At 42.5% G+C, this 16,568-nt stretch overlaps 1 protein-coding gene across 2 annotated transcripts; it reads right to left on the minus strand.

Annotated features, from left to right (window-relative positions):
- Positions 1-2,377: 2,377 nt before the first annotated feature.
- Positions 2,378-5,650, minus strand: dmrta2 (DMRT-like family A2). 2 transcript variants are annotated; one of them, XM_085152479.1, is made up of 2 exons: positions 3,794-5,650; positions 2,378-3,419 (listed from the first exon to the last, which is right to left on the minus strand). In XM_085152479.1, exons 1-2 carry the CDS (start codon positions 4,251-4,253, stop codon positions 2,533-2,535), a joined length of 1,347 nt encoding a protein of 448 aa, XP_085008605.1. In that variant the 5' UTR covers positions 4,254-5,650; the 3' UTR covers positions 2,378-2,532. The 2 variants fall into 2 exon arrangements, with proteins under 2 accessions (XP_085008605.1, XP_085008606.1); XM_085152480.1 differs by having other exon boundaries at positions 2,378-3,416; positions 3,794-5,645.
- Positions 5,651-16,568: the final 10,918 nt, after the last annotated feature.

A 16,568-nucleotide genomic window follows, 5' to 3' on the forward strand; every position in this document is an offset into this window, starting at 1 on the left:
AAATGATTTAAGTGCTCATCCACCATTCAAAAGCCTTGACAGCACAACGGCCTGTTTGATGGTGAGGTTTCATCGATCTGTTTGAAACTATTACAACTCTATTTGATGTCTTCAGACTCTTGGAATAAAAACAAGCTTTTACTTGTTTTCATCTTTGGGAATTTCTTCCACATTTGCTTTCCTGCTGTCTGAAATGACTTTTACTGGTCCTGTTGTCTCAGGTGATTACACTCAAAACATCGCATCACTCACACGATGTGTAAAAACATGACAGAAGCGCCCGATTTTAAGCCTCTCCAACATGTCATAAATATAATGTTAATACAGGCTGAGAACAACTTCCAGTTTAGCATTTTTACTGTTCCCAGAACCAGTCCTTACCTCCCCTCTCACCTGCAGTACTGTCAGGCACACGATGGGATCTTACCAGTGCTCAGCCAATGAGCATCACGCATTTCAGCGGCTCTGGTCTGCAACAAAAGTTGGGGGGACGGGGCTTGCTACTAACACAGGGTGACCGGTAGATGGCGCCATTGCTCTTTGAAAATTCTTCTTTTCTGTGGCGGCAGTGAAATCCCTGAATGAGTGAAGTAATTGTCCATTGAGGCGCGATCCATTCCAACCACAGACAAACGAAGGCCCGCCGCTCTGCATGATAACGTTATTTTAACAGCTGGGGGAAGGATTTAGAATTGATACGTGCACTGCTAAAAAAATAATAATAAAATAAAATAAAAATGGTTGTTATTAATATTATTATTATTTTCATCATAACCATGAATAAGAGGATCATCATGAGAGAATATTAAATTATGCAAAGCCATGTTGTTTCAATAATAATAATAATAATAATAATAATAATATAAGAGTAAAGAAAGCATTACTTGTTCGATAAACGTTTAATTTGTTTCACCTTCTTCTCCAGTTACAGTCATAAACTTTACACTTTTTTCTTCTTGTGTGCGATTTCACGGCAGTTGTGACGTTACGCAGTCACGCAACTGTTTCACCTACAGAGTTAATCTGCATAGTCACCTTAACAAATGTAGTTTGGAAAATGTAACTGTTACTATTTTATACAACACGCTGATTTAATGAAGGGAAAGTTACTGTAAACCAACTATAGGAACCTTCGGGTGTCCACCAGCTGAATCTGACCTGCTGACGCGTTACAGAAGCATATAATCTCATACCAGTAAAAATAATACTTTTTGTTCTCCTGTACAGCTACTTATTGACCAAAGCTTCGCTCTACTTGAAACTATGCTGGTGGCTGTAGTAATATCCGGCAAACTATATAAGAGCGAGAAGAAAAAGCATCTGTGTCTGACCCTGAGTGAACCAGAAGAGTCAAAACCCCAAAGGAGTTAGTTTATTAAATGTTTTATTATAGCGGGAATATTGGCTATTTGTATGCATTGTCCTGCGTGTTGTGAGCCAGACTGGTACTGACTGGATTATATATATAAAATATTCTGTCTGCTTTGTAAGATTCTGTAGAAAATGTTCTTTTTTTTCTTGTTAAAAAAAGAAGTAGAATGTACTGTTATATTTGTCATTTTTAACCCTGCTATCTATCCAGATGAAATGTCTTGGATTTGCTGTAAATTGCTAACATTCTGTGTCCTTTCCATATCAGAATATCTGGGGTGACCTTTGCAGAATAAATAGATTTTACGCAGGAAAGGTTTATCAGTGAAAGCATCATTAATAAGTGTGATGTTCCACTTGTTTAAAATAACATTTATTTTTTTTCCAGCGTTTTGATACATTGTGACAGCACAGCGTGTAACATCTGAGGAGGAACTAACTGAATCCAACACTTTGTCACAAAATATTTGCGCTGACTAATGGATAAATGAAAAGTCAAATATAGGCATAGTGATTTCATATTACCAAATGCAATATATAATACAGGCAGTTGGACATAAACTAAAAAAACAAAATGAAATACAAAGGTGAGATAACTGAAATAATACATAAAAAAAGAAACATGAATGGCATTTACACGTTATAGGTCAACTTTTACAGCAGGAAACGGGGTTAACAAGTAAACTACGTGTTTTAATAACTTATTTTACTCGTGCGTGTGTGCGCGCTTGTGTGTATGTGGTAAAATTTGATAGGCTCTAAAAAGTCAGAACTCTTTGATAAATAATTTCTTCGTACTTCGTACTTTTGCTTTTGTGTGTCAGTTTAGTTTTTACTCTTCCAGCCTGATCGGGATTCATTTCATTCTGCAGTTTATAAATACATTCGGTTTTACGTCATTTTACTGATGGCGTAGTAAAGTTCAAACATAGGGGTTGCCATTCAAACTTTTGTGGTCTAACATATAAAATTATTTTGGAGAGTTACACATAAGTGGTTTAGTTTCTTTTCTTTTCTTTTTTAAATCCCTCTCAGATCATTTGACTACAAGCCAGATAATCCTATTATGTACAGCAGCCCGTAGCCAGAACACATCACACATTTTCAACACTTGTGGCTACAAATACAATGGAATGTGTCTCTATGATCAGTCCACCGGCTTCACTGTTTCTCCGGCGTGTTGTTGACCAAAGGCCCATACAGGCCGCTGGCATAGCCTTGCTCCTTGTGCAGCATTGTCCTGTCTCTTATCAGGTCGCTAAATGCATAGTCCATTGGAGGTCTGAAGCCCAAAGTGGGCATGAGCCCGGTGGTGGAGTAAGGTGTCATGAAAGCCAGTCCCCGGCTGTGCGCCGAGTAGGCCAACCGCAGCGGGTTCAGTCCCAAGTGTGTGCCCAGCGGGTAGGTGCTAGGGTCTGCGCCAAAGTGCGGTGCGTTTGGCTGCAGAGGAGAAAACGCAGAGCGGTTGCTCAGCGTCATAGCCCCGGGGAGCATGGGCCTCGTCGGGGCTGTTGTGGTTGCGGATGCCGCCGGAGGCTGCTGCGCATTTTGGAGCATCCTCTCTGCCGTCCACGCCTCGTCTGTCGCCTTGTTGGGGCCCTGAGCGCCGCTGTTGTTGAGGATCTGCTCGATGGCCTGCACCACATCTTTGCCACAGCCCTGCAGGACGAGCTCCAGGACGCTTCGCTTGTGGCTGGGAAATACTCGGGTGAGGATGTCGATGGCGTTCATGTGCCGAGAGGCCGCAGAAGAAGGGGAAGGCTCCTGCTCGTCTTTGTCGGTCTCAGAACCCGAATCCGAGCCGATGGAGCTGACGGACCCTGGAGTTTCTTCTCCGTCTTTCAAAGGCTTGGATACCGGTGAGCTGATGAAAGACTCGCTATCCCCGTTCTCCGAACCAGAGCCTCCGTGTCGGCCGTCCGGGGACGAGATGCCGGGGGCTGAGTCACCTTCGGTGGAAGCCGGTTTCCCCGCAGATGGTTGAGGTGTGGCGGACCCGGAGAGCTGGTTCTTAGGAAACAGCTCATACTTCTGGATGCTTGAATCTGCTGACAGAACCAGAGTGTGTAAGACTGAATGAAAGCATAAAACAGAAGGCCATCAAAAGCGTATCAGCACAGAGTCATAATCAGTACAACAATCACATCAATAACGAGGCAGTAAAGCGACAGACATACCAGTATTTAAACAGCAGATTTAACACGTGAGCTCAAATATCAGAATTTAATTTGTAAAGGTTAAACAAACGTCATCATCAGCGTTTATGCTGTGACAGCTGATTAGGCTCAGTGTTTAGGGTTAAATGATTCTGCGTTTAACAGAGTCGCAGTTTGATGACAGATAAAGCCTTTTAGTTTAACACACTGATTTACCACCTTCTCACGTGCTTCTTTAACATTACAGCGAAGCTTGATCCGCTCACCTGAGTTGCTTTCGCTGCTGACGGAACCAAACACCTCGTAGTTCGGCCGGGGTGGGATGATGCCGTTGGCGGCGGCGATAGCGAGTCCCTCCGCCGTGCCGTAGAGCAGCTGCAGCTCCCGGGCTTCGTTCTCCTCCTGCGCCTGCTGCCGCCGGAGCGCCACCTGAGCCGCCATCACCCGCTGCCTCTCTGCGATCAAGGTGCACTTGGCGCACATGCAGTCCTTCCAGCGGCAGTAGCGCTTGTGGCCCTTCAGCGCGGACACCACGCCGTGGTTCCTGCAGCGGGCGCACTTCGGAGTGCGCGGGTACTTGTCTGCGGCCCGCAGGAGGAGCGGGGGCCCTCGCAGCAGGTTACTGGCCATGGACACCGGAATGGAGGCTGCCGCGGCCGCTGCCGCCGCTCCGGGGTGGACTTGCGAGGCGGAGGAGACTGTGGGGAGCTCCGGTCTCAGATCCATGCCCGCGTTCCTCACCAGCAAAACGAACGTTTTAACGAGAAATCGGCGACGTTTGAACGATCTGCTTTAGTTAAACCGACGTTGGACTGATCACATCTGTCCGGCGGTTCTTAGCACCTCCGGGCAACAGGTGAAGTCACCGATTTCTGCTGTCAGACAGAAACAGGAGGGGAAAAAATAACAATTTATGATCGAAAGTCTGGTGGAAACTGTCCAAGTGTTCTCTGCCGAAGAAGCAAAAATCTGACTTTAAAGTCAACTTTAAATCCGACAAGAGTCTGAGCAGAGAGGAGCGATCATTCCTCCCCGACAGAAAGTTCAAACTGTCCAGGAGGAGCTGAGGTTGTTACTCGCCGCAGCCTGAGACACTAACTTCCTCCAGAGATTGTCAGTGGATACAGATCCCTCTCTCCTCTCTCTATTGTTGCTCCTACGTTTTCATTAGACAAATTTGACAACAATGTGGCGTCTGTCATTGGCCAAAGGGGGAAGGAGCAATCTGATTGGCTTGCCTCTTTTTTCAACTGTGTCCACCTGAGTTCTTTTTTCCAAATATCAAGTGTTAAGAATCTGAAGGGAGTTCCCGGAAAGCTCAAATCGATGCAGTGTATTACCCCCAAAACAGAATTTCATAGATTTAAAACAATAGCCCGTGGTTTTTTTTTCATTTATTATGGTAAACCAGACTTCCGGTGCGATGCCAAGCAGGACCATTAGAAATGTAATGAAAAAAAAAAAAAAAACTTAAAATGAAGGAAATTTTCAAACGTTCCAGGAAGTTTCTGTATATATCTCGATTTAAAAAACGAGTTTAACTTGGCGACATGATTGTTAGGATATGAAATCGCTATTCCTGCATCTACATCCAATCGCAGAATATTTTTAAGACTTAAAATACTCAAAATAAAAGATGATGCGTGACTGTAATCTCATCCGTAAAGGTAAGTATCATTTATTTCATTAGTTCAAAGAGAGGCAAGATTTTTCTCTGTCGACACACAATATATTTTTTTTTCGTAATATATTTGCTACAAAAAGTGGAAGAAGCTGTCGATGCTGCTAAATGTCGCGGGAAAACCAGAGCGTTCACATTAATGACAACGCTAAGCTTTAAATATTTGTTTCGCACATGATCCGTTTAAAAGTTAAAAAGTACAGAAAATGCGCCACTTTTTGTTTCATCCATATACTGCGGACTGCATGAATATGTTGTTCTCTGCTTGGTGATTTAAACACGCGAGTTAGACCAGTTTTCATCCGAATTTCGTTTTTTGTCTTTTTTTCCTCCTCATTTGAAGCTTGAAACGGTAACATAAATTATTAATGACGGCTTTGGTTCTATATTAGGTGTTTCTCTTTTAGTTGTTGAAATAATAATAATAATAATAATAATAATAATAATAATAATAATAATTTTTAAATAGTGTTTTCTTTTTTTAGGTTCCACAATTTCGTTTGCTCTGATTTTGTTCACCTCATATATAAATATTTTTTTTTCGTTTATTTCATTTATTTATTTATTTTTAAAAATTGCATTTAAAAAAAATAGTTGGTTATTTATTGTAAACGCGTTTTGATTAGATAATAAAAAGTAAGTAATCGCTGGGTAAAAATTTTAACATTAGTTTATCATTCATAGCTCGGCGAGTTTTAAAAATTAAATACTACCTGAACGGATATAATAATAATAATAATAATAATAATAATAATAATAATAATGATAATAATATTGATAACGCTTAAAGACAGAAGAGCGGCTTTCCGTTTTAATTCTTTGCTCTGCTCCTTCTGTGAACCGGGGAAAAATAAAATAAAATAAAAACTGGATTAACAAATTGCTTCCGCCCTCCTCAGTTGTCCTCCATAAAATAAGCGCTCTCCTTTGGGTTCTGCTTTGTCCTCCAGTCACCCTCCATTACCTGAAAAGCGATAACGCTCTAATGCTTCCTGAGATTTAAGAAGTCCGCCGCGCACAGAGCTACAAAAAGGGCATCGCGCGCAAGCCACCTGCTCCCTCACCTGTTCACTGATGATTCGTGCAGCTACTGGAACTCGGATTTTTGGAAAGTTATAGCTCTGATGGTTTAGTTCTGCTTTTTTCTCCCCTTTTCTTTCATCAACAATTGCTTGCACCTTAGAGGCCGACAACAGTCTTTGTGATCCACAACAACATCTTTAGCTGGAAGAAATGGTTGCTCGGTGTGCAGCAGCGAGTGTGTGCAGCCCTTCCTCTCTCTCCCCTCCCAGGCTCATTGTTTACTTTCTGAATCACTGTAAGCAAATGCCATCTGTTTCCCTCGCCGCTGTCATCTGCACCTTAATTACCTAGCCAACAGGCTAATAGAGACGATATTAAAACTACATCTTTTTGACATTCAAAGTAATTATCTGCATGGGCGACGATCTTACTCGGATAAAAATTGCCCGTCCTGCACGCAAGTGAAAGTTACACACAGCAGAAAGGGCCTGATGCTCACAGGAGAGATTATGGGCCTACAGCCTCACCTCAGGATGGCTGATTTAAAACTGCGCATTCAGACTACAGTCAGGCAAACAGGAAGGTTTCCACATCAGCTTCTCTTATTACGCGCAATTTTCACTCTTAATAACCGTAGAAATAAAGTGACAATTACTTGGACTTGACACGTGTTTGCTGAGCTATATTTATCCACGAGGAGCTCATAAGGCTTTCTGCTGTTTTAATATCGTCGCAAGACTTTTAATTACGTCATTGCCGCCTCTGGTTGAAGTTACCGCTCATTTCTTGTCCACGGCAAGTTTGGTTTAAGTTAATTTGTGGAAAAATATGTATTATGATTAGGGGATTAGCTTCACCGGTATTCCTCCTGGTCCAATTAAAAATGCCCCCCCGCGCAATTAAAAGTGACTGTGGGCACTTTCGGAAAAAAAAAAATCCGACATTCTTTTAACCACTTCATTAGGCCTGTGCATCAAAAACTATGCGATGCTTTCATTTCTTTCAGGAAGGCTACAGACGAATGGGTTTTTAACACCCTTTTAAGATCACAACAAAGGCCATGCTTGACCCAACATATGTAGCAGCATGTTTCCGCTGCCCCCGCACCCCGGTGCGGCTTTCTAGCGGCCTCTCCCACTGCCGCTGCCCCGCCTGCAGCCCGGCTGGGCCCGGATCCCCTCCCGCGCTCTCCCGCTGCAGCAGCCGGCTCTGTCACACAGAGGCAGAGGTTAGAGTAGCAGTTAGACAAGGGCCCGCGGAGAAAAGAAACGCACTGGGTTTTTTTTTCTTCTTTCAGCTGAAGTATTTACACGCTTGACGGGCACACCGAGGAGGACTCCGGGTTTATAGACAAGAGGTTGTTAACCTGCCACTTCACACCAGTTCTGCTGAGCTGGGGAAATGGATCGGTCTAAATGCATTCCCTTAAAGGCAAAGTCAGGAGAGCAGTGAAGATTATAGAGCCACAGAACACAATGCTGTGGGAGTTTAAAACTGCCGTGCGCTCATACGCACACACGCACACCAGGCAAATTCATTATATTAAGCATGAACAGCCTCGATAATGATTATTTCAAGGCCAAATATTTGAACAAATGCACTTTATTTGGCTCTATGTGTGTGATATCTATAGTTTTCTACATAAGAAGGAAATGCCTTTACAAGATAACTAAAATTTGCCATATCTGTAGTAGTTATGATTTAGAAAGGCTCTGCGCTCACACAGAGAAGTACCAATGATTCCTTGTAAGCAGCGTTTTATTTAGGTTTTCGGCTGGTGAAAATGTGGGCTTCATTTGCCAAAAACCAACCTGCAGTAAAGCAGTGCTGCAGAATAAATAGCGCAGTGTGAAAAGGAAACAAACAAAGCGACTAAAGTGACACCGGTTACTCGCCAAGCCCTGCAAAAGTCAAACATATAGGCTAAATTTACGCAGGCCTGGCTGAGTGAGGCCAGACGGTGAAGAGGCACTTGAGCTAAAGAGGCAGACAGAGGTCTGTCAAGCATCACTCTTCACCCGCTAGAATAACACTTATTTGTAAATGGGGGATAACCCTGCCATGGCGTATGAATATTTCAAAGATTTGAAGGGTCCCTCTGTGCCAAAACTGTTGGCCAGCACTCAGGCAATCTCTCTCTCTCTCTCACACACACACACTCTCACAAAATACGTTTTTCTGCCCCCGAGGTAGGTTGGCAGGGATTATCTTTGTTTAATGAATGGGCTACAAGTATTCATCAACACGGCGAGATTATTGCACAGCCTATAGTCGCATATAACTCCAGCGTGTGTGTGTGTGTGTGAGTGTGAGCGAGAGAAAAAGAGGACAGAGACAGACCTACACACTGCAGCCAATTAAAACGCACTCTCCCCTGCTCTATCCCTCCACATCTGCCTCCTTTTCTCCACCAACGAATGGCGCAGAAAAGAAGGAAGCTCATGAATAGGCGCTCATTGAGATCACAGATGGAGTATGGCTTTCTTTTTGCTAGAAATTTGAGAAACACCATTGTCCCCAATCAAAACTCAATGTGTTCGCCTACAATGGTGTCGGCTTTGAGCTCCGCCGCTTCAATTGGCCTTGTTTTTGAAACTTGAAGTGTTCAGCACAAAGACTTGGCCCTCCTAGATGTCACCGTCGCTTCGCTCCAGTGTGTGAGAGTGTGTGTGTCTATGTGCGCCCAGAAGAGAGAGAGAGAAAACACAATTAATATGAAGCTGTAATTACTCCCCTTCACGCCACTGCACCCATTCAGGACCCCACTGGTCCATTTATTGCTTTATCCCATGTGGCTGATAATCCGAATACCACAGGTTTTTATAAGGCCTCTGTGGTGTTTTAAGGAGACAGATCTGGAGGTATGAGCGAGGGATGCGGTCCTCAGAAAACTGAGCGACGAGAGCGCGCAGCAGCGGCCGAGGGATGGTTGACGCACATTTAATTATTCAATTAATATGTAAAATAAATCTATTAGCGCAATGGTCTGTAGGTATGTGCGGGAATTCAGTGCCATTAATAAAAACAGATCTTCACCAATTAATTACGAGATACTTTATTAACCTTTTATATAAAACTGCATCTGTATTCACGAGATTTCTATTTGACATTTTCACATTCAGGCGTAAAAATATGTAACTTCTTTAAAAAAAAATCTAATGAGAAGGATATGTTGGTATATTTAGTTATTTTTGGTTTTGGAGGATAAAAATTTTTTTGTTAAGGGACGTCCTGTTTTTTGTTTTTCAAGCGGTTGTACATTTAAACACGTTTAATTAGACCAGAGAGCGCCCCCTGCTACTGTCAGCTCTGCGGTGGATGCGACTGCTAAGGATAATATTTAAAATATTTAGAAATAAAACGGCACTAAAGAATAAAAACATAATTTTTGAGATTTTGTAACTATTTCATTCAACATCCAAGCAATAAAATGAAGTTACCAACGCTGCTGAAAATAGAAAAATATGGCTACAATTCTGCATTGCGATAAGGAATTACTCCCTTTGGCATTGAGTAGCAAGAATGCTGCCTGATTGCTGTAAATGTGAGATAAATCGAGACATTCTTGCTTTCCTCACAGCGGCAGCATACGGTTTACATATAATTTCCCAAGGCCCATCGACACTCTTCATAACAGGCTATAAATTAATTTTCATTATCCTAGATGAAGATTCATTTTTGCCCTATTATGCAAGTAAATGAAACCACTTACTGACCCATGTGGGATTGTTTCGGGGCCTGTACATGCGCATAAAAATGTGACATGTGGGGTTGAAAAAGATTAGTAAAAAAAAAAAAAAAGCAGGATGGATGAGTGCTGGACAACAGTCATATTTAATCCTTAAATGATAAATAAAAACTCCTTATAGACAGCATGGGGATTTAACTGCCTGCCAACCCAGAAAACCTTAAATTATTTTAATGAAGGCTCGCTTCTCTTATTTCAAGATATTAACCCAATAAAACTGAATAATCTTTATTGACTTAGAGCTTGTGTCAAACTAACAAGGTGGCATCTGCTGCGGTTTTGCTCACACTAACACCCCGGACCGTGTATTAGAATAAGAAGAAACACAGAGAAGACATATTTAAATCAATGTAAGTATACTCTTCTTCTTTTCTATATCAGATGATCTGGAATTTAACTTGGCATAGAGGGGAAAAAAACAGCTCTCTGAATTGAAGCATACAAGCTGAAACCCTGAAGAAGGATCTGTGCCCACACATTCATTTTTGTTTTTGAGAATTTAGAGCACTTTAAAGCCTCGTGTTTTTACATTAGATTAGTTACATTTATTTATTTTAAGTTTTTGTTTAATCAAGATAAAAACTACAGTCTTTACATGTCCATTGTGTCATTTCCAAACAGAGCTGCAAACAGAGGGAGACAGCGAGGGAGAGATGACCCTCCTTTTGTGCCCACCCAACAGTTTAAGCTGCATAGATTCTGTTTCTTTGGGCAGGGCCCGCGACTCTGAGAAAGTAAACTCGGAGTGACCTTCCAGGTTAGGCCAGTCTGGGATATGGGCAAAGATCCTGTGATTCAAGGAGCTGCCATGCTCGGAGATCTCATTGGGTCCTACTTCAAAAGGAGGGAGGAGGGATCACTTGTGTCAGGAATTTTGTTCCCTCGCCAGTGGGCTGCATTCTTGACCCCAAAGGAGCTGGTTAAACATCATGGACGCTTTCCTCTTTTGTGGTCAGAGAATCAAGACAGAAACCTGATGTTGCCACCACTGATTTTGTGGCGGCGTAGGACGGCAGCGTAAGCTCATTACCGCACAGACACTTTCTTGTCCCGCTGCTGTCAGATTTAAGGGGTGTTGCCTAGACAGACACTGATTAAGACATCCAGCCAAAAACCCAGTAAGTAAGTTTCAGAGCAACAACATAGAATTATTTAGATTACTGATTATTTTAACAAAACAATTGTTGCCTGTAATGCTTAAAAAAAGAGAAAGAACAACTTCAACATGGTCTGAGACCTAAAGATGTTCAATTTTCTGTCACGTGATAAAGATCAGATTGGAGAAGCTGAATCAAAGGAACGTCTGACATTTCAAGAGACCCAAAATATATAAAAATGAAAATATTTAAAAGTTTTATATTTTGTGTGGTAGCTACAAATTTCTGTACATTGAGGCTGGTCAAATGTGACCTGCGTCTACTGAGCTGGCTCTCCCAGCGTGGGTCGAATAAAGGAAAATTGTAGTTTTAGGGAATCTTAAAACAGTGAAACTGCACCTGTCATGTCTGTCACCACTGTCCCATAAAAAAATGCAGAGTTAAAGTGAAACCATGACAATGTCACGAGAACTGTTCGTGTTCCCACAGAGAAAAGCACCTGCTGGTCTTTGAAGGATCATTGGGAAATCAACAAAAGGTAAAATAGGAAGGAACAGATGTCCTACAGAGGTCAGAGGATGCTTTACGAGATGGTGCTGTGATACAGACATTAGATCTGAAATACAGCAGCATAATAGTGGAGTAATTACCACTGTCAACTTGCAAAAAGGTTACTGGTTTAAATCCCAGCTGGGGCCTTTCTGGGTGGAGTTTGCTCCCGAGTACCTGCAGGTTTTCTCCAGGTGCTCCAGCTTCCTCTTACATGCACATCAGGTTAATTGGCGATTCTAAATTGGCTGTGGATGTGAGCTCGGTGAAGTGCTTGAAGTGCACAGAACCAAGGGCTGTTTGAATGTGTAATTAAAAATACGTGTGAGCAGCGAGACTAAATAAGTGACGCATAAATGTGAGTACATTAGATTCCCATCTGTTGGTGCTCGTGCTTTGAAAATTACACAACAAAAATTAGTTAGACTGCATTTAATCTGAGCAAACTCAGATCAGGGTCATAAGATTATAAAAGCACCTGAGCTGGTATATCATCGAGTGCAGGAACACGTGCAAGGTTTCTCATCACTGCTTTGAACCCACAGTTTGCAGTTGGAAGGTTTTGTGCTCTTAGTGTTAACCATTATTGAAATGAATGGCTGTAGTACTGAAACGTGGTTATATAATAAATCCCAACAGTTTCAGAATATTCTCACCATTTTCACTTACACTCCGCCAGCTCTCAAAAACATTAATGATTATTCGCCCTTTTATTAATGTTAGATGGGAAGTTTCTTCTTCTTTTGGCTGCTTCATTTAGAGGTCGCCACAGCAGGACATCTGCCTCCGTCTTCCTCCTCTGTCACGCCAACTCTCTGCATTGAGAGTTGAAATGTTTTTGTGGTGTTCATCTTTTCTTCCCGCCTGGCAGTATATCCACTACATGTGCACATGTCCACACACTTCAGTCTCGTCTCTCTAACTTTGTCTCCAAAGCACTCAACCTGAGCTGTCCCTGTGATCGACTTATTTCTAATACACTCCTGGTCACTACCAGTGAAGACCTTTTAGCATCTTCAGCTTTGCTTCCTGTCTTTTTGATTAGTGACAGATCTCTAGTTGAAAGTTTGTTGTAGACACTAATTATGAAGGAATTCTTGGCATTGGTCAAACGGACACGAACCATACTGTGAAGGAATGGAATATGAACAGTATGTAAGGGTAAAACACGAGATGCAGCACCTGTGGAAAAAATTCAGGACTTGAGAAAAACCTTTGACGGAGCTCCTTATAAACTTGTCCTCCTGTTAGAAATGGCCAGTCAACAGAGGCCTAATTTATTTTTTTTAGATTCATTCAACTGCTGACAAACCCTTTCATACAGCTGTCTCTCCCCAGACAGTTAAACCTGGTGACTTTTGCCCGTTAACTTAAGACAAGTTTGGTCAGGTACCAGAGAGAAATATCATTAGGCCTCACTGGCTTATTAGCCACAGCGGTACAAATGAACATGCTTGTGTACGTGACGTCGAAAAAGCTGCACGATAGAAACTGTAATCTCACAGTCGAGAGGAGCTGCACTATGTGCGCCCCTCTCTGAGGCAGAGGCTCTCTGACAGACGAGCAGAGGTGTATCTGCCTCTTTCATAAACACGTTCGGCTTCACGGTCACTGAGCTCCTCGCCCCGCCCTGAGCTCACCCTCGCCCCAAGCTGCACGTGTTGGTACAGCCAGCGCGCTCAACTCTTATCTCGGTACAGTGAAATCTGAGTAACACAAATGTCAGCCATAGACATTTAACTTCTGCCCTTAGAGCTTCAGCAAAGTTCAGCATTTTTCTTGAACTGAACCGAGCTCCTCACGTTTAAACGGAAACATTTCAGCTACAACAGGGGTGTCAAACTCAAATACACAGTGGGCCAAAATTCAAAACTGGAACAAGGTCGCGGGCTAACATTAATATTTATTGGAAAAAAAATCTTCCTCCACATTTAAGAATGAATCTCTTCTTATGGACTCAAACAAGTTTTGCTGAAAAACTGAATATGGAACAAGCAAAGCTTAATACTAAACAATATATATATTAGCTGTATAATACCAGTAGGCCAGCTCTAATAATAATTTGGTATGGCTTCGCGGGCCAAATGTAATTAGGCTGCGGGCCAAATTTGGCCCGCGGGCCAGAGTTTGACACCTATGAGCTACAACAACACATCGTGACAAGATTTGGGTATGAATGGAAGTCAACCAGGATGGTCTTAACCAATCATATGAAGCTTTAAACCAGCGGTCCCCAACCTTTTTTACGCCACGGACCGGTTTATGCCCGACAATATTTTCATGGACCGGCCTTTAAGGTGTCGCGGATAAATACAACAAAATAAAACTAGTACCGGTACCGAAAAAAAGAAGATTTATTCATAACACACGTGAAAAGACCCAGGAAAACTGAGTAAACGATAAAAATAATGACAAAATAACGCTGAAAACTGATAAAAAACCCATGAAAACTATACATTTCACACCTGAGCCTCAACTCTCGCGGCCTGGTACCAAACGTCTCACGGACCGGTACCGGTCCGAGGCCCGGGGGTTGGGGACTGCTGCTTTAAACACATGTTTAGGCAGGATGCAGTGTAAGGCCCAGGACTGAATTAACAGGATAGCCAGAGGTTGTTGAGTTCATGGATACGGAGAAGGAAAACCAAATATATAATAATTACTACTTCTCTCACAACTAGTATATCCCAGCGCTGCAAATACAGTAAATGCCACCATTACTGACTTGGCCACAAGAGTCAGCGCCACAACTTTGGCTCAACAAGTTTGGCTTGAAATGGATTCTGCTATTAGCTCTTCCACTCTAATAGCAGCTATTTACTTTAAATACAGGTGCGTTTGTTGTGTCTTTTCCCCCCAGTGTTGGATGACAAATATTACACTTCTCTGGCACGCAGAAAGAAACAGCAAAGTCAGGAGGATTTGCCCTGCGGCGCATCTTTCCCAATCCCGCTTTCAAGCTGCCTTCAGCGAGGAGCTCCTGTCGGGTCAAACCTTTGGAAGTGCGGCTTGCTGAGCACATTAGGTCGACTCATTCCTCGCGTGAGAAACAAGGCAGCCACAGAGAGGCAAACAAACACACAGGATGCTTGTGTGATATATTCACTGTGCGTAACACACCAGTAGTTCAGATTTACCGAAGCAAAAAGAGATGACTATAAATTGTTGATGGTGACACATAATTCTTTGAGACATGTATTACTCAACCACGAACAGCACAAGATTTAAAGACAGCACCCATAGTGGTAACTGTCTCATTCACTGAAGAGGATCAAGTTGAAGCCTACAGAAGTAAGACTACCTCTAAATCGCTTAAACAGACGTTGCTTCCTCCACTTATGTATAATAGTTTAATCTAATCCAGCACTTGAAGTTGGTTTAAACTACTCTAGGTCTGCAGTGCACCTCAGAGAGACAGAGTTCCTCTAAAAGTAGTTTAAATCAGCAAGTTTCACTTTGACTGATGTAACTTTTGGATAATTTTAATATTCTTATTGTAATAACTACTCGTTGAAAAGAAATGTTACATTTCTGCTCATCCATTTGAGGATCTTGGGGACTGCTGGAGCCTCTCCCAGCCGTTCTAGGGTACACCTCAGACAGGTCCCTAGTCTCTCAAAGGAATACATTCTCTTCTGATCCAAAGAAATAAAAATATATAATCATTACTCCAAGGTGGGCAGCACGGTGGCACAGTGGTTAGCACTGTTGCCGCACAGCAAGAAGGTCCTGAGTTCAGGCCGGGGTCTTTCTGTGTGGAGTTTGCATGTTCTCCCCGTGTTTGCGTGGGTTCCCTCCGGGTATTCCGGCTTCCTCCCACTGTCCAAAGACATGCAGCTTGTGGGGATAGGTTAATTGGATAATCCAAAATTGTCACTAGGTGTGAATGTGCGAGTGAAAGTGAGTGCAAATGGTTGTCTGTCCCTGTGTGTTGGCCCTGCGACAGACTGGCGACCTGTCCAGGTGTCCAGGTGTACCCCGCCTCTCGCCCTATGACACTGAAAAGGATAAGCGGAAGCGAATGGATGGATGGATGGATACTCCAAGGTCTCCATTTGGATGAAATGGTGACAGTTATTCTGAAAACTAATGCCCACTCCAAAAATAGTCAAAGTCAGGTCCTATAATTGTCTGAAAGAGAAAGAAAAACAACAAACTGTGCTACTGAGACCAGAGTTCACACTTCAAATAAGCATCGATCAAAAGATTAACTGTAGAGGTGCAGCTTCCTAAAGCACATCAGTTTTTTTAAATAATATGAACATAATATGTTTGGTGGGAACACAAAATGTGTTTCCCATCAGCGTCCACTGTTAAGTACAAAACAAAAGTCTGTAATATAATCAGTGAAACTGCAATTTAAACAACAATCCTTTTGCCAAGTCTGCTTTAGTCCTGTCTTATTACATATGCGTGAGTATAATCCAAGTCTGAGCGCTTATTCACGAGGGAGCAGAATTTCACCTGAAGTAGTTTGTTTATGGCATTTATGACTCTGATGGGGTTCTTAAACTTTGCCTTTAGTTGACAGAGGAGCCCCGCTACAGATGGAGGGCTAAGCCCGTGTGATCTCCCCTCGCTGCAGGCAGGAAATTAGTCGCAGTTTGGCTAATTTCAGCAGGTCATGTAAGAACGAGAATAATAAGAGAAGTAAAAGGCCTACGAGTGAGTGTGCAAATCTAAACTTTGGTATCTGCAAGAAGCGAAGATGCACAATCAGAGCAGGACTGGAATCCCGTTCAGACACAGATACACACTTAATAAAAGCATAAAAATGCCGCACATTTTTCCTTGGCTTTGTTTCCCTCTTTCGGTATTACCTCAGAGTTGTGACATGAATTGAAGAAAATCAGATCTCCAGTTTATAAAATATCCTCTCACATGACGAAAGAAGACGTGTGTATGCGTGCGATAAGGTTCAACAGATTTTCGCCTGAGACAAA

The sequence above is a fragment of the Neolamprologus multifasciatus genome, chromosome 23 (assembly GCF_963576455.1).
Source record: "Neolamprologus multifasciatus chromosome 23, fNeoMul1.2, whole genome shotgun sequence".
In the NCBI taxonomy this organism is placed as follows: Eukaryota; Metazoa; Chordata; class Actinopteri; order Cichliformes; family Cichlidae; genus Neolamprologus; species Neolamprologus multifasciatus.